Source organism: Mastigoproctus giganteus, chromosome 12 (assembly GCF_048544385.1).
Source record: "Mastigoproctus giganteus isolate SK-2022 chromosome 12, ASM4854438v1, whole genome shotgun sequence".
Classification (NCBI taxonomy): domain Eukaryota; kingdom Metazoa; phylum Arthropoda; class Arachnida; order Uropygi; family Thelyphonidae; genus Mastigoproctus; species Mastigoproctus giganteus.
Window position 1 is genome coordinate 82,791,227 of NC_143586.1, and position 24,615 is coordinate 82,815,841.

Below are 24,615 nucleotides of genomic sequence, written 5' to 3' on the forward strand. Positions count from 1 at the left end.
AGGACCTTCCTTCTACGGGCTTGGGACAACGAGTGTGCTTTACTCCCTAGTGAAACTTGGCAGAACTGGTTTAAAGATTGGTTTCGGAGGATGGAGAGGTGTATTGAATGTAGAGGAAATTACTTTGAAAAAATTAAATAAACAAAGCTGTATTGCAAAACTTTCCTAGTACCCTTTGTATATGCAATTAACTGTTAAATTTTAATAAAAGTACTTTGAAGACAGCCTTGTAAAACAAAAAATTGGATAGCTGAAAGTCATACAGGACTTTGAGGACTGTATTACCAAAAACCAACAAAACTTATAGGCAGTACAAAAAAAAAAATTAAAAAAATATTAGGAACTCATAAAAGTAGGTAACTTTATTTTTAAAGAATATAACTACAGCAATATAAGTAACAAATTTTATAAACGAGAGTTATAGAAATTTATAAGTAACTATGCAGTGAAGCAAATGCTTTTCTCATGGAAATAAGTATTATCAGAACAAATTCCACAAAATTAAAACAGCAATGAATACTCATAACTCCAAATAAATGTGTAACTATTTTCAGTTCTTTCTTCATATATAAACACATTACTTTACAGTGACAATAATATATTATGACTTTTACAAAATAATTTGCACATCTCTAAAAGGAGGTTTGGTTCAGTGAAAGAGTAAAACTGCCACAAAATGCTGAGTAACATACAAATCCAGTATATCATGTAGTAAATTAAATAATGCACAACACAAATATGATTACAAACATTTCCTTTGTGCAAAATATCCATTCAATAAACATGTTGGTTTACATGTAGAGTTTGAAATGAAGAGAATTTGCCAAATAATATGCACTATTATTAATCATACCAAAACAATTTTATAAAAATACACAATTTGAAATCCCAAAATTACAAGTCCAACAGGATACAAAATGGTAAATTCCATCAGAAAATACATTTGAAAACTAGGATACCTATATAATTATGGTATACCGGTAGACTACTTGTTTACTCCTTTCAAAATTTTGAAACCAGTACATTTTTGACACCTCAATTTTCTATTCATTGCTAATACTTCCACAAAATTTGTTTTTAATTTTTTTTTTTTTTTTAACATCAGTATCTTTTGCAAGTAAAAATCTTTAAAAATATCTTATATCTCGGTCAAACAATCTGGAAATATTCAAGAGAATCATCCTATTTCTAAGAGCATTAATTTGCTCTTTGAACTGGAGGGGTCTGCTTTAGCTGAAGAATAATTGATCTGATACGTGAGGTATCCTTTGTGTTGCGTGAGGCTTTTACATTGAAATCACACAACCTAGCTACGCGCTCCCATTCTACACCAGAAGTTACAGCATCACGTTCAATTACCCATTCCTTTTCTGCATTTCTGAAAATATAAAATTAATTCAAAAATAAGAAAACTGACATCTGAATCAGCAAAAGATTCTGACTAGAACAGCCTTAAAATAATACACTCTGACAATGAAATTGCAGGACCTATATGAAGTACAGGCAGATGAGTTGTGTTGAGATATAGAAATGATTAAAATACAGGACCAATCACTCAAAAGCTTCAACTGATAAAAATGAATGTAGAGATTGTGTAGTCTGAAGCAATGCATGCATGACACTGTTAACTGCATCATGCAGTTAAAAGGCTTGTCTTGCACAAACCAAATTCAAAGTGCAAGGAATGCAGAGACATGCTCAACACCAAAACTGACTTCAACAGAGGCTGGTTGATTGCTTTGTCATGTAATGGAATGTGTGAGCCGTGACAATACCACAATGCACAGATGTCGGCTACAGGAAGGTACGACTGCTCATCAAATGGATAGTGGGATATGGAGTACAGAATGGAAGGATCACGTCATCAACAGGTTTACAAACCTGCTGCCATGCTGACTACCATCCAATGAGCTATCCCATCAGCTGGCTGTCACCCCATCACCTTTTAAACCATTGAGACTAGCAAAAAAGGACCAGCATGCACATTGGTCACTGTGTCAATTACCCCTGTCCACTATCAACAACATGGAATGGTGCTGTGCTGTTATCCCACAGCCACTGTTGAGCATGATGCTGGTGGCATGGTGTGGGGAGCAATCAGTTTTAATAGTCAGTCTATTGAAGTCATTGGTGTTAATCGATGGCAGTCTGACTGCTCGCCACTGTTGCCAAGATTCTGGAATCTGTCGCTCTTCTCTTACCAGGGTGCCTGATGCCATTTTTCAGCAGGACAATGCCCAAACACATATCACGGGGATTTCCTCTGAGTGTCTTCGTGGTGCAGACATACTATCTTAGCCAGCTCAATGGGGGAGAAATCCACTCCCTTGGAATTCTCCCCCACTGAGCATGGATGTTCTGCTGGACCAAGCACAGAAGGCTAGTTGATAGCTGTACAACTCACTGTTGAGATGCTTGGCTCAGTATATCTGAAACTATGGTGGATTTACATCATATTGATCTGTCCACTGTTAATTTGTATTATGAGAAGTGTTCGTACACATTAACATCTTTAACTTTCATCATGTGTTCCCTAACTCCTAGACTTCATTATTCTGGTATCTTCTCTTTATTCCTGTTCTTTCAAGGAATGTCTGCAATTTCAATGTCACAAAGTGTATATCTTGTTAATAACTAGAAATATAATTAATTAATATACCATCCACCCACCTTCCTTCAATACTCAAGGGTGACTTCATAATGTTATTTAAAGGCAGAAAGATTTGAGTAAACTAAATATAGAGGAAATTAACATTTAATCAAATGACATGCAGAAGAACTGCAGAACATTTTTTGATGGTAGTTTATTCCACAAGAGTAGATGGAATAAACTCCCAACTGTGAAGGGTAGAAGCTACTGAAATATAAGGATTTGATAAATATGTGAAAGAAATTGGCTCTGGCATAAGTGTCATCAGTTGTTTAATTTTATTTGACTAATAACGTAAATGAAAAAAGCTGATTACAAACAAGATACATTCAAATATCCACTACCAGTGTGTAGGCCACTAATGATGCATTAAAATTACTGTATTTTTTTTTTTCACTATAAGATGCATCATAATTTTGAAAATAAATTGTGAAGGAACATTAACTGCAAATACCTCATACGTTCAAGTTTTCTGATTTCTTGGGAAGGGTGGGGGAGAGATGCCAAAAATTAACACTTGCCTTTTACATGACACAGCTGTAAAGTCATTTTCTTTTGTATATTTTTTATTACTGTCACTTAATTTCTATAAAAGGTGTTGGTTTTCTTTGGAATTGTCCCCACAAAGGAATAAAATTTTTTTCATTTTCTTAGAATTTACAGTTTTGTTTTCTGCAGATATATATATATATAATACTCAATTTTTTATTTCATATATGAGGTGAGTGAGAAACTGATGTTTTCTTCAAAGTAGTTCCCTTCAGAATTAATACAATGACTCCAGCATTTCTGCCACTGCTGAAAGCATGAGTGGAACTCATGTTTTTCAGACTGCATTCAATTTTGTGTGGATCCGGTATATATCATAAAATCTCCATCCTTTCAGTTGCAATTTCATATTATGGATAAAGAAAAGTTGTAGGGAGACCACAGATCATAGCACACAGATGAGTTTCTTTCTGCTCATGGATAAGACAATTAGGCACAAACTTGATGGTGATCTGATGCCTTTTCAAATCTTCCTTTAAAATGTACCAGCATATTCCAAGCCTAAAATCCTAGCCATACTATTAACAATACAACATTGATCCTTGTGGTTGATTTGATGTGCTGCTTCTATATTTTTTGTCAGTTCAAGTTAATGATGGACAATCTGAGACTAAATCTTCACCTGACATTTGACCACTTTTAAACCCAAAAAACTACTTGAATGTTAATGTCCTTCCCATTGCATCATTACCAAAAATTGTTTTTCATCACTTCTTGAGTCCATAAAGCTGTTTTGCTGAGTTTAACTTAAAACATTTTTTTTTTTTGGTAGACGTGAAGACTTAATGTAAACTTTTTTTGCTCCATGTCTACTATTTCATTAATCACAAAATATACTGAACACACAAGTACAAGCACTTAAATATTGGTTACAAATGAATGCAGCACATTGGCATGCTAATTAATAATGAAGCAATACCTCTTAAAGTACAAAGCTGTACTGAACACTGCACTCCTAGCCACCAGTCCAGAAGCTTTTGGCTCATACCTCATAAACAGGATGATACTTTTATTTTAGTTTAAATGTGCAGATGGATCATTTAAGTAACCAGAATTTTTTTGTTATGACAAAAAAAGATACTAACCAAATGAACTACTTGTGAAAAGTACTCAGTTGTGTATATGCTGGTGACAGCACCAATCATGTTCTGGTCATATATTTGGCAACAGTTTGAAAAAGGTGTTTTGCAGTTTTTGTATTTTAATTTTATCACCCTCTCCAATGAAAATTCCTAGCAATGCAACTAACAGTGCATACATGAGAAGAAATGCAGTTTTGTTCAATTTCTATGGGCCAAGAACATAACTTGCCAATATTTTTTTTTTTTTTTTTTTTTTATGAAAACCCCAAACACGAAAGGTATCAAAACCTATAGTACTTAGTACAGTGCATGGGTTGAAGGTGAAGTATGGAGGGGGGGGGATGCCGGAAACTTTGCTCTAGAGACTAAACATGGGTTTCACCACTTCAAGCCTCCAATAAGCAAAGTGGTGGTATTTCACCGGTTGATGAAAGTCATCTACCATTCAACCCCAATACTAATAAACTATGCCAAAAAAAAAAAAAAACCACAAAACCTGGCAAAATAAACATCACAGGATACTGATCATCACTATTAAGGAGCACTAGGTGCAGGAAGAGACCTCAATTACTGTATGGAAATGATTCTTCTGAATTGCCTGTCCATTTATTCAACTGAAGAAAATCTGCATGATTTCAAGTGAAAAATTGTCTCATTAAAGACTAGCTTACACTGCAGGATACAAGCTTTTATTAAAAACATTCTTTCACTGCACTGAGCAAAGTGGCTGAACAAATCTTGGTGGCTGTGTTCAACAATAAAGTCACTATATACAGTGAAACCTCTCAAATACAAATCTATTATCCAGCTATGGCAAAATACCTAAAAATCTGCAGATTTATTTCTCGGATTTGCCATTCACCAGAACAATGTTTGTTACAGCTGGTTGTTCAGTATGAACCTCAGAATAATAAAAAATTTTAGTGTGCCCCAGTGAGATAAAGAAATTTTTTTAGATATACAATTGTTTACAACTATTTATGAAACAAGATTATAGACTAGATAATAAGCAATGAATTACTGGTCTCTCGGTTTTGCAATTCCTACATGAATCAATATATGAGGGGGTATCAAAAGGTCCGTACCCTGACCTAGATAAAACATCAGTAGGAAGATGCCATTTTTAATAAGTTTTCTACATATTCAATAACTAACATGTGCAGTTTCATTCCTGTAGGTACACCAGAGGTAAAGACCAGAATCTGAGGAAGGATGCTATGGTTGACAAAGTGGAGTATCGCACAGTGATCAAGTTGCTGCATTTGCAGGGCAAGAAAGCTCAGGAAATTGATGAAGAAATGAAAGCTGTGTATGGGCAGAATTGTCCATCCTATGACACTGTAAAAAAGTGGAAACAGGAGTTCCAGTGCAGTCGTACAAGTGTCTTTGACAAGCCAAGAGGCCATCAACATCCACAGACACTGAGACCACTGCAAAGGTTGAGCAGCTGGTGCTGAGTGACAGACTTGTGACAATTCCTTTCATCACAAATGCAGTGGGAATTAATTATGGGTCAGCCCACAGCATTTTACATAAGCATCTGCACCTAAATGTCTCCGCATGATGGGTTCCAAGATTGCTGACTCCTTTGCATAAGCAATGTCAAATGCAATGTTCTTGCCAACTGTTGGATTTGTGCTACTGCAGCACCCTATTCTCCTGACCTAGCACTGTCAGACTTCTTGTTTCGAGAAATGGAGAAACCACTGTGTGGAGGCCACTTTGATTCATCTCAGGAAGTAATCGATGAAGTGGAATCGTGGTTTCAGGCAAAAAGTGCAGACTTCTATGATCAAGACATTAAACAACTGATCCATAGATGTGTTACTATACATGGAGAGTACATAGAAAAGGATTAAAGTTCCTGTGAAGTTTCACCTTTCTAGGGCTATTTCTAGGTAAGGGTACAAACTTTTTGATAACCCCTCATACAAAAGCAACAATTCATTAAACACATTTACTGTTTAGTAAATGTTCTCAGAACTTTTAGATTGTTATTTGTAAATAACATCAACACAACTTTCATCCACTTGTATTTGCCCATATGCTGCCTAAAATAAAGTTAAATGGCTCAGAGGATTGTGGTTGTTAAAAATGAAAACATAAGGATTTATGAAAAAAAAGACTTGTCTAAAATTGACACTGGGACTTGGGTGAAATGGAATACCGTGTCAAAGAAAGGAAAAGGGACATTTCTGATGACTGGCCATAAACACCAAAACATTCTTGTTACATCAGTGTAACTAAGATAACAAGCAACAATTATTTCTCTTTGCAAAATATACCTTTTACTGTGACGGCAAGAGAAATAATTATACTTTTTTTTTTAATGGCTGTAACATTGCCTACCTAAAATATGAAAAAGTTGTAGCTCTGGGATGGATCAGGTTCTAACATCTGATTTAGGAGGTTCAACCATGCTATGCTTATTTTCTAGAACCTCTCAACAATAATAAATTAATCTAAATGATAATAAAGCATAATTAATTTTACTGCTGGTAAATGCAAAGTTCTGCCCCTGGGTAACAATTATTCCACTAGCTGAGCAAATTTCCACACATCTATCCTGTAATCATCCTTCAAGTTAAATTTTGCGCTCTTACATGTTCTCTGAGCAAGAGTAAGGCTGCCCATCAAGATTTAACTAACTCAATACATTCAAAGCCTTAAACAACTCAATCAGATCTACTTACAGGTGCCTAGTTTTCAGGTGCTACAATTTGCAGGACTGAAATTTTTCTTGGTAAGAGTACCTTTGTTCCTTTCACTAATCTGATTGCTCTTTTCTCCACCCATTCCAACAGATTCATATTCTACCTAAAATAAAGCTCCCACCCCTGTATATAGTATTCAAGATGTAGCAAAGGGTATTACTGAAGATAAAAGGATCTAGAGCTTGTAATACTTTAGACTTTCCACTTTGTTTGCTAAATACAAAAATATTCAGCAAACAAAGGAGAAAAAAAATTAAAATTAAGGAAAGATAACAGTAGCCTGGCTTTAATAAGATTTTCCTTTAGTCAAAGTAATTAAATAATGGACAAATTACCATAGACTTAATAAATTTTTCATTTATCTCAATAAAATATGAATTGAAGACCTCCAATTCAAATAACCTCATTCATAGACATGCCAAAAACTTTTTTTTTTTTTTTTTTTAATGAAAACCCCAAACACAAGGTATTAGAACCTATAGTACTTAGTACCTCGCTTGGGTTGGAGGTTGAGAAGACGAAAGAAGATATTTGTTGACACTAGATTTGAACTTCTATAGACTGTAATTTTCAGGAAATACGTATGAAGGAAGGAAGGTTGTTCCAGGAAACAGCAGTTAAATGAATAAACGAGGAAGATGTAAAGTTGGTTCTGTGAGTTTGAAGTTGGACGGTAAATGGATGTTGGCTGGTGGCGGCACGTGTATGGATTGTTTTGAAAGAGAGCAGGAAATATAGAAGCCAATTGAGAAGAACAGTTCCCATGGAAGTATCTGTAGAAAAGGCATGCAGCAGAAACAGTATATCTATGAGACAGTGGAGAGACTGTTAGAGAAGAGTCATTAATTAACCTAATTTCCCTCTTCTGAATGGAATACAGAAGCCTGAGAGAGGTTTTGGGGGCACCGCCCCAGATGTGGGAACAATATTCCATGGTAGGGCAGATTTGCGATTTGTACAGAGTGAACAGCTGTTTGGAAGAAAAGTAACACCGAGAGCAAAAGAGAAAACCAAGTTTTTTAGATGCAGAGGAAGCAATATTTGTATTGTGCTTGTGCCCAAGAGAGATTAGAAGTCAGGGTAAATCAGGTCCATTACAAAAGAGATAATTTTGCCTAGAAATCTGAGTGTCACCAAAGATAAGCATAGGGGCAGAAGAATCCTTTTTGCAAGATATAAGACAAGACTAAGTTTTAGAAGGATTGAATTCAACTAAGTTGTCTTTGCCCCACTGGAGAATTACCTGGAGATCGGCATTTAAGGAATTATTAGTGGATGTTCGAGAAGTTGAAGCAGATTGAGCAGGGCAATATTTTTCAAAATGGAAAGTAATGTCCTATCATCGGCAAAACTATGGATAAGATTTCCAGTCAATGGAAGAAGGTCATTAATATACAAGAGGAAAGAGTGGGGAAAAAGAACTGAACCTTAGGGGATACCAGCATTAGTGGAGAAGTTAGAAGACAGAGAGCCATCTACCATCACCCTCAAAGTGAGCAATCAGAGAGAAAACTGGATAACCAATTGCAAAAAACAGTTGACAAACCATACAATGGAAGCTTGTTTAGAAGACCTTTATGCCAAACACGATCGAAACCCTTTGAGATGTCAAGAGCAACTGCTTGTGTTTCACCAAACTTTTCCATTGAATTTGTCCATAAATGGGTAACATAAGCCAGAATATGGACACTGACACAATCCATGCTGACGATCGTTGATCAGACGGAAGGTTTGTAGGTAGTTTTAAGAGTTGGCGGTCAATTGATTTCTCCATTACTTTAGAAAGAGTAGAAGTAATTACAATGGGATGATAATTGGATGGGAGGGACTTGTCACCCTTTTTAGAAACTGGCTGGATATGAGCAAATTTCCAAGTAGAAGGAAAAACGCCTTTGGAATAAGAAAGTGAAAAAAGGCGGCAAAGAACAGGTGTAAGTTCAGGTGCACAGGTTTTGAGAACAAGTGGAGAAATACCATCAGGACCTGGAGCTTTCTTACCATCAAGATTCATCAAAATCCTTCTGATATCCTTTTGACGGAAGACCACAGGAGGCATTGAACGGATAGTGTTGGGATGTGTTTTACCAAGATAATTAATACACTATTTGGAAGAGAAATGGGACTAGCAGGTCAGCTTTATCCTTGGCTGAAGTGACAACAGAACCATCTGGGGTGGGAGCAGATATGGGCAAAAGTTGCTCGGCTACCATTACTGCAAGAAGCAAGTTTTCTACTCCTATTCAAAATTAGTTTTGACTGATTAATAACTGCTTTACAATTGTTGCAAGCTTTGGTGTAGGTAGAAAATGAAACTAAAGAATTGGAAACAAGCCAGTTATGATATGCAGCATTCTTCTCTTGAACAGCCTTAGCACATTTACTGGAAAACCAAGGTTTAGATAAAGGATGAGATTTTACAGTGGAGTGTGTAATAGAGGATTCATTCCTACAAGAATAACTTTCACTGACATGATCTGAGCAAACGTTGACATCTGAAGTTTTGAAACAGTAGTCCGACCATGAAAAAGAAGAGAAATCTTGCAGGTCATCGCATTTTGCATTCTTGTAATGCCAAACAATATGAGGTTGGGAATAGCCATGAAATAAAGGCTCCATTGGAGAAGAGAATCACCAAGTTGTGATCTGAGGTACCTAAAGGACCACTCACTTCGACAGTGTACTTAGAAGGGTTGTTTGTGAGAAAAAGATCAAGCGCGTTAGCTGTACGGTTAGGATTGTCCAGCATTCTTGTAGGTAAATGAACAATCTGTGCAAGGTCATTAGAAATTGCAAAATGCATCAGCATCTCGAACAGCTGGGAAGGTGTGACTAGAAAACGGAAGCCAGCTGGAGTTGTGAACATTAAAATCACCAAGGAAAATTACCTCACTGTTAGGAAAGTTGGACTGGAGAAAGTAAAGTTGCAAAGATGGGAAGTCAAAGAGCTCCAAGTGATTAGTGGAGTTGGGAGAAACGGTAGGGACAACAGATGAATTTGACACAGCGAGGTAGAGAGATTTTAAGCCAGAGAAGATCGAAGAGAGGAGATTCCAAATTACCAATTCTCTGACAGGGAATATCGGAACTGACATATGCACAAGTACAACCTTTGAGGCAAAAGGAATTATACAGGGAATAATTTGGGTAACTGAGATGAGCAGTAGTCAAATCAACCGATAACTGAGATTTGGTCAGAAAAAATTACATGGGGTTTAGCAGACTGCAAGTGGAAGTGGACATCGTTGAGATTAGAACTGAGACCACTTATATTTGTGAAATGAACTAGGAAGTATTTGGGAGGTTTAGACCTTTTCACAGATAAGCTTACTCTATTAGTTTGACAATTCATGGTGTATTCAATAGTAAGAAAAAGTGGTGGAGGACATGCTGTATGAAGTAATGAAATTTTTGGATATGGCGTACACATGGTAAGAATATACCCAGATCCTTGACATAATGTGGCCTCAACAATGCTGCCTCCCCCACACATACACTACTCAGACTCCCTCCAGTCACTATCTGGCAGAGTACAGGTAGCAAGATTATACACTAGCTGATCCGGAATCCTCATAAAGAGTTACCAATAGGTTCAGTCTGGTGTTCTAACTAGCGGCTGGTCTGCGAACACTGTTTTAGAGCTGTACCCTCGAAATGTAAGGAGAATTGGATCTCGCCATGATGTTCATCACAACCTCAAAAGTCAGTCATACTGCATGATGGAAGAGATGAGGAAGGGTTGACCGGAACTTAGCTCTTGACACTAAACATCGGTTCCACCACTTCAAACTTCCAATAAGCAAAGTGGTGGTATTGTACCAGTTGAGTGTCATCTACCACCTAGTATTGCCTGGTAACACAGAGGGGCAGTATTCCTCCATGTGGTGTTGGTGCCACACCTCGACCCCTGCTTACGTTGGTTCATACCTGGATGGTCACCCACAGTGTGCTTGTGCATGGAGATTATACCCAGGATTAATAACAGTCCCACCATTGTGAAGGTGTAAGCAGAGGATTTGGCAGTCACAGACCATCTGGACTTCGCCGAAATTGGGTCTACTTGACTTGAATGTTACCCAAATATCAGTTTCATCAGTGTTTTAGACTCCCAGGTAGCCAGTACAGCTTGTCTGGCATAACTGAGAGAATGTCTGTGACATCCTCCAGGACCAATTTGTAAAATTCATTTAGAAACACTGGCTTTCTATATTTCTTGGCATCTTGCAAGCTGACACCATGCATTGAGCATTGCAGTAGTTAGGTATCTGTTCCCCTACTGATAAAGTAACCGCAATTGCCAAAAATGCCTTCTATGAACACAGTACCACGGTTATACAAATAATGTGGCAATATAATTGCCTTTCTGGAATTGTAAAATGTTTTTAGTGTAACAGTGATTACATTTGTAGTGATAACTACACAACATGAGAACAATGCCACTAAAAGGATTTATTTTTTTCAAGAAACTTCAGTTTATTATTTGCTATTAGTAATATATGCTCAGAACTTATATAAGCACATTTGGAAATCTTATGATTCCAGACTTATTGGACACCCTACAAATTAAAAAAAAAAAAAAAAAGGCAGAAAACTGAAGTGTCTCAAAGCCTGAAAAACCAGGTCTTTTCTATACAATAATATGCATCCAGACTGAAACTTTGTCTGGTTGCATATTATTGCTTTCTTTTCTATACAATAAGATGCAACCAGATTTCAACTTGCTTCCTAATTCTGTAGGTAATATTTTTTATTGAATTTACATGAAGGATCCTATCACATAGTCCTTTGAAGTATGGTGTGCCAGAAACAGCTACCCAACATATTGATTAGCAAGTGACTAACCATTAAATGGCAGGCTTCTGAGTAGTGCATCTAATATCAGAATGACTGCCTAACTTGTTTCCACTAACCAACAAATGGAAATGGAGAAATTAATTTTTTTTTTTTAAGCACATTTTCATTGGTAAAATTGCATGGCCATTACAACTGTGTTACAGCAGGCTTAGACGTAAGGCAATCCAAAAGTGAATTGTACTTCCATTCACAGAATTTTTGCACTCACATTCAGAGAGCTGCAGGCTGAACCCTTCCTTGGAGCAAATTAAAACAAAAATAATCAAAAGCACTGTTTTTATGATGAATGATGAATGTTGTGGTAATTTATGTCTAACAATTTTCCTACTCTTACAACTACCCTATAAGAGCTTCACTTGCATTAACAATTTTAGTTAAATTTTAATTTTTTAAACAAGAAAAGTAGACTGACATTTGTTATATGAATGAACTGGTACATAAGTGCTTACAGTATAAGCATCTAGCCACTTGGTATTTTCCCACAATCTTACCTATTAGTTACTTTAACCTTTTCAATCTGCTCCTTATAACGACAATACCAGTCCTCTAAATCCTTTTTTGCAGTTTGCTGCAATTCTTCTTTCCTAAGGGCCTCTTCAGCATCTGAAATACAATAATACTGAAAGTTGGCCATTGTTTATTAACTAGAAAAAGTGATTCGCTTAAATCTATTTAAAAATAGAATTTTAGGTAGGTAAAAATATTAAACAGCAAAGAAGCTCATATCCTTTAATAAAATGAGTACAAAAAAAAATATTTAAATATCTCCAAGGTGTCAGGAAGGCACCAATTGTTATTATTGCAAACATAAGCCAGCTTACATGTTGGTTGGCTATTTCATGGGATATAGTGGCATAGCATTTTGTGGAAGGCACTACTGGTGGTTTCCCACATCTGCACCTTAGTACTTTGGTGCAGATGTGGGAAGAGATGCTTTTACAGAGATGCTTTTACAGCATCTCTGTAAAAGCCAGAAAAAGTATGTCTGGTTTGTGTCAGAGTAGTGTTATGTTCACCTCCCACCACTGAGAGGTGAGCCAGGCTGCCCATCATACTCTGGCTGATCTCTGCCAGGGTCACCTGAGCTTCCTGAAAGAGACCAAGCCAAAAAAAAAGGGGGGGGGGGGGTATTAGAAGAGAGCACAGAGAATTAAATAGAAGAAAGGTATGAATGCTGGGTGTTGAGATGCAGGTGCATCTCATATGAAGAGCATGTAATCTTCGTCGCAATGGCAGCGTGGATCTTGTTCTATTCCTAGCGTTGTAAGCTTCTGTTTAAAAGTCCCATGCCCAGTTAACAGAAAGTGGCCTGGAGTCCAGGTGAGTACCAGGGAGGTGTTGGACAAGTAACTGTGACAGTGGGGAAGAATTAGTTATGCACTCTTTTCCCTGTTATTCCAGTTTGTTTGCCATTGATCATGTAAGTGTTTCATGAGCTGCTTCCTTTCCTGCTGATGGTTATTGGCTAAGTCCAGCTGGAACGAAAGTATGTTGATCAATATGCCTTTCTTCATTCGTTGGTTGATTCCTCTCCTGATTACTTCCAAATGCAGGGGCATGTATCCTGTGATGACACAAAGAGCAGGGGTGCTGACTGTACAGCAAGCCCCAGTCACTGAGAGGAGCAAAAAACATTGGATGGAATCCAGCTTTCTTCTGTTGCATTCCAACGCAGCTTTGGTGCACCAGATTGAGGCGCCCCCATAGCACATAATGGGTAGAAAAACCACTTTGTAGATAAAGGAAAATGCTTTATGCTAAAGGCCCCTGTCAGCTCTGCTGATGCGTTTAATCATTGTTGCATATCTTCAGATTTTAGTGGCCAAATATTTGGTTGGAAATTCAGCTTGGCATCGAAGTAGAGGCGAAGATATTTTGCCTCTTCATACAGCCGGATTAGGGTGTTGGCGATTTTTATAGTTGGGGGACGTCAAAGTTGCAACATTCCCTTAAGTAGAACTGACTTGATCTTCTTGCCAGAGATGGTAATGCAATGGAGAGAGGCCCAATTTTGCAGTATGGACAGGACAGGGCTACTTGCTTTACAATTGCTGACAAATGCTCTTTAACCCTTTGCCTATCCCATGCATCACGTGATACACACGACGTATGTTCCCATACGCTTGTGCATCGCATGTGATAAACACTTACTGGAGTTTTAAAGAACTTTTTATAGAACTTTTTTCAGGCATACATACCCAGCAGAGACGTCGTAACAGCTTTTGAAAATGCTGCTAGGTGGATTAAAAGTAACTATTTCAAATGTATGGCTTAGTACATGCAAAATTACAAATAATTCTTCCCTTGCATTAAATCTAGAGGACTTAGGAGATTGATTTCAGAGAACCAGATCTAGACTCCCTCCATTCATAAATATCTCCTAGGAGATATTTGTGAATAGAGAATATTACTGCTGTTATTTCTTATATGGCAGGAATTAGCAGTGTATTCAGAATATTTAGTGTTTAGGCACAAATACCTTTTTCACCAGAATTAAACTTAAAACTGCTAAACGGACACTAAATGACCTTTCAACAGGACAATGCACCATATCACCAGGACAGATGTGCAGCTTGGTTTGAACATTTAGAACCCTCCTTTCCATGGTCTATTAACTATGCAAATACATTCCACTGACCATATGCAGTCAGAGTTAGTTGGGGTTGAAAAGTGCTGTACAATGGATCAACCAGCAGTCACTGTGGAAAAATTGCGGAATATTCTACATCCATCTCGGCAGGCCACATCTGACTGTTTTGTAATTCCATGACATTCATACAATAGCATGTTCAAGCTGTTTACCATGTGTTTACTGCTGTGCTAAAAGATTTAATTTGTTAACAATCTTATTCCTAATTACTTGGTAACTTTTAGTTAAAATAAGGCATACATACAATTTAAAGTTTAAAAACTATTTATATACAGAAAAGTGTTTATTCTTTAAAGTTGTCAGCAGTCATTTTTAATTTAAGATAATCTGAGAAATTTAACTTTAACACAGGAGAAAAAATTCTGATTTTTCAGGGGAAAATTTCAGGGAGCTGTTCAATAAAGAATGTCATTTTTCCTGAACAACCATACTGCTTGCTATTTCTAGCTGGGCTGTGGAATTTCCAACCAAACCTAGCTTCATCATATAGCAAGTGTTTTGCACCATGTGCAAAAGTTGACTTTTGCACATGGTGTGCCTTGGCTCTCCGGTCAAGTTTATACCTGTTCAGTTTTTCCTAAATAACAATGGACATGACACACAAGGAACAGCATGCTGCTCTCAAATTTTTTATTTCCAACTCAAGAAAACAAAAACTTGTAGAAGTGTCCTCCGGATGGTTATTAATGTATTCAAGGCCCATGAGGGCCATACTCAATAACTAAAGCATATATGAAATATTAAGAGAGACTTATGATGAATATATGCCCCAAAAAGCACAGCTCTTAAGTGGTTTAGAATGATTAAAGATGGACATGATTCAATCAAAGATCAACAGTACCAGAGCTCCAACCACTGCTGTCACCACAGAAACCATAAACACTGCTTCTGTAATCATGAGAAGATCGTATAACAGTGGCAACTGGCAGAGTTGTTGAGAATATCATAGGAAGCACGCATGCACAGTATTCTCCATAACCACTTCCATATGACGTTTGTGCAAAGTGGGCTCCAAGACTACTCACACCTGAGCAACAGCAAGTTCACATGGAGCTGCAATGGATGGTTAACAGAGGTTGGTCAGGTTCTGCACAAGGTGATAACAGCATATGAGATGGCTTCATCATTTCAACCCAGAGAGTAAGCAACAAAACTGTTTGGAAGTTGTCGTTGCCAACACAAAAAAAAAAAGTTGTGGCTTCTGCAGTAAAGGCTATGGTCATTTTTTTTTTTTTTTTTTGGTTTATCAGCATATTTTGCCATGTCATACACCTGTCACAGAACCTTACTACAGAATTGTACTGCACACTTTGCGGGATCACATTCGTCACAAACGACCACAACTGTAACACAGGTGGGTAGATGCTGCATCATGACAATGCAAGACTTCACACTACTCATAATGTCATTGAGTACTTAGCTAGCATTAATATCAAATTGGCCCCTGGCCTTACACCCTGTGATTTTTTTAAATTATTTTCAAAATTAAAGGAGCTGCAAGGAAAATGTTTACAGCATCAGAAGAAGTTGTAAAGACATCAGAGGCAATTCTCAAACGCATGTCAAAAAATGGCTTCCACCATGTTTTTGAAAGAATGACAGAAACATTGGAGTAAGTGCACTGCATCAAATTAGGACTACTTTGAAAAGACCATTAAAATATGGATGGTTAATAAACAAAGATATCTTGTGGGGGGGGGGGGATATATATATATATATATATATATATATATATATATATATATATCTCATTCTTAACAGGACAGCCCTTGTATTAATTCCCAGAAGGGATAATCAAAACAAGCCAACAAGGAGGCAGAGAGAAAGATTTTGCATGTTATTATACCTTTTTGCTGCAAACGTTTTTGTTGTTCTTCTCGCCACTTCCTAATCTTTTCTGGTTCCTCTCTTGTAACAATTGGTCTACTATTAGAGACTTCAACAGATGCCAAATCATCAATAGGTCCATTTACTTGAAAAGCCTATGTATAAATATACACAGAGATAACATAAGTCTGTTTGATTTTGATTTAAATATAGATTCCACACAATTTTCCTCTAATATTAAATTACTACTAATTAAACTAAGAAAAAAACTGAAGTTTATATACATAGATATATATAAAAGAAATGTAAATTAGACAAAAAAAGATAAATGGCAGAACAACAAAAAAAAAAAAGAAAAGAACTGGATAACTCATACAAGAGAAAAATGAAGATAGTAGGTAGGAAATTATGTATAAAATTTTTGAAATATCAGATATAGGGCAAATAAAGCCAAATTAATAAGCTAATAAATGTTAAATTTAGACCGGCACCCATTAATGTCCAGGCCAAAATAATATGAAATATCACAAAACAGATATAACAAATCTACGACTAAAGAAGATGGACATAAGACAAACCACAAGGAACAAATAAAAATAACAATTATATTTGTTAGCTTATATCTGTAGATATATCTACAATCTCAACAATTACTGCATTTGGAATACAATGAAAATTACCACACGGGTATAAACTCAAACGCACTTCAGGGGACAAATTCAATTTGAGGAAAGACAGTTGTAGAATGGATGTGCAGAAATATGCACATGCAGGTGGTTGATCGCTGGAACAAACTTCCATCTGTCATTGTGCAAGTTGACTGCTTAAATAAATTCAAGGCAGAACTGGACAAACATTAGAGTGAGTGAATAGATGGGTGGAATGGGAAGAGTTTTTTTTTTTTGGCTGATGCTGTATAAGCTTGCTTTCTTGCATCATATGCCTCTACTAATACTATTACAAATTTCTCAAGATCAAGGTTACAAAAAAAAAAAAGTGTGACCAATTTCATTACCAAAACTTTTTTAAACTATAAAAATAGTTTAGAAATTCTTTGTATGTAGCATTATTATATGATAAAAAACATTAAAAAGATATTCATATATAATATAATATGCATCATAAGCTTTTAACATTAGTGCAAGGGGAAAAAAATTAGTTTAATTGTTATCAGACAACCTGATTGACCATACATAACATTAGCATCTGATGCAAGAAAGCAAGCAAGCTTATAGGGCATCAACCAAAAAAAAAAAAAAAAACAAAACTTCCCATTTCACCTATCCATTCACTCCAAAATTTGGTCTAGTTCTTCCTTGAATCTATTTAACCTATAAACTTCAACAACAGATGGAAGTTTGTTCCAACAATCAACCACTCGCTGGCTAAAGGCAAATTTCTGTACATCTATTCTGCAACTGTCTTTCCTCAATTTGAATTTATGCTTCCCCGAAGTTTGCAATCTGAACAAGAGGAAGAATCCCATCAGCACTGAGATTGCTCAAACTATTCAAAGCCTTATACGTCTCAATCACTTTACCTTGCAGGTGCCTAGTCTCCAGACACTGCAATTTTCAGAACTTTAACCTTTCTTGTTAAGAAGACCCCTTTGTTCCCCAATCTCGTTGCCCGTCTCTGTACACATCCAAGCAACTCTACATTCTTCCTAAAATGAGGCCTCCAGATCTCTATGCATAACTCAAGATTTGGCCTAACCTTGTACGATCAGATAATTTCCTCCTTATTCCTTTTAGCAAAGTTCCTGTATATCATTGACTAGACCCCAATGAGCTGCTCTGGCAGACTGTCTGCACTGTCCTGAAAACTTCATATCTGCTGCACAATTACCCTCAGGTCTTTTTAATTCTCTACTAACCTGAGTTCATAGCACATAGTTCATACATTACTCTGGGGTTACTGGTACCCATATGCAGTACTTTGCATTTGTCAATGTTACACTTCAATTGCCACTTCTTCTCAGCCCATCTGCCCAACTATTTCCTATCCTGTTGCATACTATCATTAACAACCTTTGTTAATGAGGAGGCAGAGTTGTTAATTATCATTAACAACCCTGCCAACCTTTGTATCATCTGCAAACTTTGAAATTAAGCCTGATATACCTTCATCAATATCACTGATAAATACAGAAAACAACAATGGGCCCAACATCAAACCATGGGAAACTCCACTAATAGCGTTAGTCCATGAAGAGCAGTGTCCATTGATTACCACTCTCTTCTCCCATGAAACCAATCATTTATGCATAGCAGCAAAACAGTAACTTGCCCTTAATGCCATACTGCTCCAATTTGTCTTCTATGTGCAACAGTATCAAAAGCTTTCCTGACATCCAAGCATATGATATCAAAATTATTTTTTTCATCCAGTTCCTTTGTAATCACATCATAGTATCCAATCAAATTGGCCATACAAGACTCCTCCTTAACAAACCCATGCTGTCTGAATTATTACTGGTCTCTTGATTCAGTGGTGTGCAAACTTATTTCGCATTAAATATAAAATTGATGTGAACCCCGATGTAGGATAACCAGATTTTTAGAATAAAAATGGCATTTTATAAATTATGTAGTATAAAATTTTATTCGAGTACTGAGAAAGGAATAAAAAAATTGTTTACATTTTAATTTACACATCAAAATAATTATTCAATATTTTAATTGAATACAGCAAAAACAACAAATCAAATTCTTAAATTAAGATTACAAAACAATAAAAAATGAACAAAACAATTAATGAGAAGGCCAAGCTTGAATAACCAACCGATAACATTTGGTCCATATTTGGCACAATGTTTGAAATTACTAATCTCATGTCATATTCTGGATCAAGTCTGGAATGCTTTTTTTTTTGTTTTTATAGCTGTTAATTTTGAGAAACCAATCTCACATAAATATGTAGACACAAAAGGTAGCAATGTTTGTATTGCCATTTTCGATAATTCTGGATACTCGTCTTGAAGAGAAAGCCAAAATTTTTCACAAACTGTCTTGAAAGAAGCACTTATTGCTTTTGCTGAATGGTAAATTCAGGGCATGAAGAAATTTCAAAAGCAAAGGGATCACTAATCCAATACAACTGTTTCTGGAGATACATTAAATTGTTTGAAAAAAAATTGTTAATTAGCATTGTTAGGTGGGTGGTATGATATCCCTAAATTGTAAAAAGTCAGTATTATAACAAAATCAAAAAAGCGTAGGAACGTTTCAGTATTAATTACACTCAAATACAGTTTTCCAAAGCTTCCCTTTGAAAGTTTCTATTTTATCACTGAGTATTAATATATTTGTTCCCTGTCCTTGAAGACTTAAATTTAAATCATGAAGTTTTTCAAATATATATAAGTTTTCCAAGCCATTTTTGATTTGTAAACAATTGGGAAAGGTTCTCATTTTTATTTGATAAAAACAATAAACAAACAAGTATCATCCCATTTCATTACAAAACACTGTAAAGTCTATTTAAGCTTCTACTTTTTAATAAAGTTGATCACAATTATCACATCTTTCAATTTTGCACAAATCAGTTTGCATTTCCATTGCTACTAATGCTTCCTTATGTGCAATGATTCAAACTATATTTGGAGCAATTTCCTTTACTTTACCTTTTAAACCTTTATTTTATCCTGTTAATATGCACCATCAGTACAAATCACAAAGCAGTTGTTTCACATTAGATTATTTGTTTAAAAGAAAATACAACATCAAAAATCTTCAACTGTCATTCTTCCTTCCAAAGCTTCGCAAAATAAAAAAATTTTCTAAAATATCTCTCTTGTAGCAGTATCTCACATATACAATAAGTTGAGCAAGGTTTTAAATATCTATGAATTCATCTAACTGTATTACAAAAATTGGACTTTCAATCGATTTAATAAACTGAATTTTATGTTGTCCGCAATAATTGTAATACGCCGCGAGACTGTATCTGAACAGAGGAAAGGTATTTAAATCGTTGCTGTAATTTTCTTCATGCATAATTGAAATCATTTTTATTGTAGCAGGCAGAACATGAGATTCAGTAACAGTATGCAATTTCAATTTTTTTCCTATTAAACATGAAACTTCCAACTATGTTCTTCAAGCTTTACAAGGAACTGCCACATGTTTCTTCATGAAAGATTTCAAACCTCGTATGGCACCCTACCAGAAATTGGTGGTTGCACTACACTTGAAATAACATTAGTGTCCAAATTTTCACATGATACATTTCTTACCCTTTCAGCTTCTGAAGTAGCTGTAGCAACATTATTTTCATCACTCTGACCATTTTTTTTCTGATTACCCAATTGTCCACGGTAAAATATATAAAAATATGAATTTTTTTTCTTCTTAAAAATGATGATAATATAAAAAGTAGCAAAAGAATGAAAAACGCATCCAAGTTGGGTCCTTGAGGTTGTCACAGACATTCTCTCAGATATGCCAGACAAGCTGTACTTGCTACCTGTGAGTCTAAAACGCTGATGGAACTGATATTCGGGTGACACTCAAATCAAGTGGACCCAATTTCGACAAAGTCCAGATGGTCTGTGACAGCCAAATCCTCTGCTTGCACTTTCACAATGGTGGGACTGTTAGTAATCCTGGGTATAACCTCCATGCACAAGTACATTGTGGGTGACCACCCAGGTTTGACGCCCACACCACATGGAGGAACACCGCCCCTCTATGTTACCAGGCAGTACTAGGTGCTAGATGACTCTCATCAACCGGTGAAATACCACCACTTTGCTTATTGGAGTGGTGGAACCCATGTTTAGTCTCTAGAGCTAAGTTCCGGTCAACCCTTCCCTATCTCTTCCATCATGCAGTATGATTGATGACTTTTGAGGTTATGATGAACGTCGTGGCGAGATCCAATATTCCTTACATTTCGAGGGTACAGCTCTAAAATGGTGTTTGCAGGCCAGCTGCTAGTTAGTACGCCGGACCGAACCTATTGGTAACTATCTAGGAGGCTTCCAGATCAGCTAGTGTATAATCTTACTACCTCTACTCTGCCAGATAGTGACTGGAGGGAGTCCGAGTAGTGTGTATGGGGGGAGCATTGTCGAGGCCACGTTATGTGAAGGATCTGGGTATATTCTTATGTGTACGTCATATCCAAAAATTTCATTACTTCATACAGCATGTCCCACTCACTTTTTCTTACTATTGAATACACCATGAATTGTCAAACTAATAGAGCAAGCTTATCTGCAAAATGATCTAAACCACCCAACACTTTCTAATTCATTTCACAAATATACGTGGTCTCAATTCTAATCTCAACGATGTCCATTTCCACTTACAGTCTGCCAAACCCCATGTACTTTTTCTGACAGGATCTCAGTTATCGGTTGATTCAACTCAGATGCCCAAATTATTCGCTGTATGATTCCTTTCACCTCAAAGGTGGTACTTGTGCATATGTCCGTTCAGATATTCCCTGTCAGAGACTTGGCAATTTGGAATCTCCTCTCTTTGATCTTCTCTGGCTTAAAATCTCTCTACCTCATTGTGTCAAATTCATCTGTTGTCTCTACCGTTCTCCCAACTTCACTAATCACTTGGAGCTCTGACTTCCTCTCGTTGCAACTTTACTTTCTCCAGTCCAACTTTCCTAACAGTGAGGTAATTTTCCTTGGTGATTTTAATGTTCACAACTCCAGCTGGCTTCCGTTTTCTAGTCACACCGACCCAGCAGGTCGGGATGCTGAGGCTTTTGCAATTACTAATGACCTAGCACAGATTGTTCATTTACCTACAAGAATACCGGACAATCCTAATCATACAGCCAATACGCTTGATCTTTTTCTCCCAAACAACCCTTCTAAGTACACTGTCGAAGTGAGAGGTCCTTTAGGCACTTCAGATCACAACTTGGTGATTGTCTCTTCTCAAATGGAACCTTTATCTCATGGCTATTCCCAACCTCGTGTTGTTTGGCATTACAAGAATGCAAAACGGGATGACCTGCGAGACTTTTATTTTTTCCCTTGGTCAGATTACTGTTTCAAAACTTCTGATGTCAATGTTTGCTCAGATCGTGTCAGTGAAATTATTCTTGCAGGAATGGAATCCTTTATCCCACACTCCACTTTAAAATCTCGTCCTTTATCTAAACCTTGGTTTTCCAATAAATGTGCTAAGGCTGTTCAAGAGAAGAATGTTGCATATCGTAATTGGCTCGTTTCTAATTCTTCAGTTTCATTTTCTGCCTACACCAAAGCTTGCAACAATTGTAAAGCAGTTATTAATCAGTCCACACTACAGTTTGAACCGGCTAAGAGTAGAAAACTTACTTCTTGCCCTAATGGTAGCCGAGCATTCTGGTCTCTTGCCAAAGCTATTGGCCGCAACTTTTGCCCATCTCTGCTCTCACCTCTGTCCAAACCAGATGGTTCTGTTGCCACTTCAGCCAAGGATAAAGTTGACCTGCTAGCATCCCATTTTTCTTCCAGCTCATGTATTAATGATCTTGGTAAAACACCTCCCACCATTCCCAACACACTCCATTCAATGCCTCCTGTGGTCTTCCGTCAAAAGGATATCAGAAGGATTTTGATGAATCTTGATGCTAAGAAAGCTCCAGGTCCTGGTGGTATTTCTCCACTTGTTCTCAAAACTTGTGCTCCTAAACTTACTCCTATTCTTTGCCGCCTTTTTTCACTTTCTTATTCCAAAAGGTGTTTTTCCTTCTGCTTGGAAATTTGCTCATATCCAGCCAGTTCCTAAAAAGGGTGACAAATCCCTCCCATCCAATTATCATCCCATTGCAATTAATTCTACTCTTTCTAAAGTAATGGAGAAATCAATTAACCGCCAGCTCTTAAACTACCTAGAAACCTTCCGTCTGATCAAAGATCGCCAGTATCCGTCAGTGTTGATCCACTGGTGATATTCTGGCTTATGTTACCCATTTATGGACTAATTCAATGTAAAGTAATTCAATAAAAAACTAATACAATGGTTCGGTGAAACACAAGTACTTGCTCTTGACATCTCAAAGGCTTTCGATCATGTTTGGCATAAAAGGTCTTCTAAACAAGCTTCCATCTTATGGTTTGCCAACTGTTTGTAGTAACTGGTTATCCAGTTTTCTCTCTGATCACTCACTGAGGGTGATGGTAGATGGCTCTCTGTCTTCTAACTTCTCCACTAATGCCAGTGTCCCTCAAGGTTCAGTTCTTTCCCCCACTCTTTTCCTCTTGAATATTAATGACCTTCTTCCGTTGACTGGAAATCCTATCCATAGTTTTGCCGATGATAGCACATTGCATTCCACTTTCCATTTTGAGAAACCTTGTCCTGCTCAATCAGCTTCAACTTCTCGAAAATCTGCTACCAATTCCTTAAATGCCGATCTTCGGGTAATTCTCCAGTGGGGCAAAGACAACTTAGTTGATTTCAACCCTTCTAAAACTCAGTCTTGTCTTATATCTTGCAAAAAGGATTCTTCTGCTCCTATGCTTATCTTTAGTGACACTCCGATTTCTAGGCAAAATGATATCTCTTTTGGGGATTACCCTGACTTCTAATCTCTGTTGGCACAAGCACATTACAAACATTGCTTCCTTTGCATCTAAAAAACTTGGTTTTCTCTTTCACTCTCGGCGTTACTTTTCTTCCAAACAGCTGCTCACTCTGTATAAATCGCAAATCTGCCCTGCCGTGGAATATTGTTCCCACATCTGGGGTGGTGCCCCCCCCCCTCTCTCTCTCTCTCTCTCTCTCTCTCAGGCTTCTTGATTCCATTCAGAAGAGGGCAGTTAGCTTAATTAATGATTCATCTCTAACAGAGTCTCTCCACTCGCTTTCTCATAGATGTACTGTTTCTGCTGCATGCCTCTTCTACAGATACTTCCATGGGCACTGTTCTGAATTGGCTTCTATAATTCCCGCTCTCTCTTTCAAAACAGTCCAAACACGTGCTGCCACCAGCCATCATCCATTTACTGTTCAACTTCAAACCCACAGAACCAACTTTTCATCTTCTACATTTATTCATTCAACTGCCGTTTTCTGGAACAACCTTCCTTCATACGTATTTTCTGAAAATTACAATCTACAGAAGTTCAAGTCCAATGTCAACAAATATCTTCTTTCGTCTTCTCAACCTTCAATCTAAGCACGGTACTAAGTACTATAGGTTCTAATACCTCTCATGTTTGGGGTTCACATAAAAAAAAAAAAAAAGTTGACATGAAAGCACTGAATTAAGCCCAAGGGCTTGCATCTGGTGAGTATGGGCTTGGAAAACCCAGGGTCCTGAGCTGGATATAATCAT

General features: G+C 36.9%; 1 protein-coding gene across 1 annotated transcript in view; it reads right to left on the minus strand.

Annotated features, from left to right (window-relative positions):
- Window positions 1–522: 522 nt before the first annotated feature.
- Window positions 523–24,615, minus strand: part of LOC150077234 (clathrin light chain-like) — a 66,132-nt gene continuing 42,039 nt past the window's right edge. The window contains exons 3-5 of the mRNA XM_090386947.1: window positions 16,343–16,478; window positions 12,338–12,449; window positions 523–1,378 (exon numbers count right to left, since the gene is read on the minus strand). Of these exons, the coding sequence (XP_090243073.1) occupies window positions 1,198–1,378; window positions 12,338–12,449; window positions 16,343–16,478 (429 nt within the window). The 3' untranslated portion in view covers window positions 523–1,197. The remainder of the gene's footprint in view (window positions 1,379–12,337; window positions 12,450–16,342; window positions 16,479–24,615) is intronic.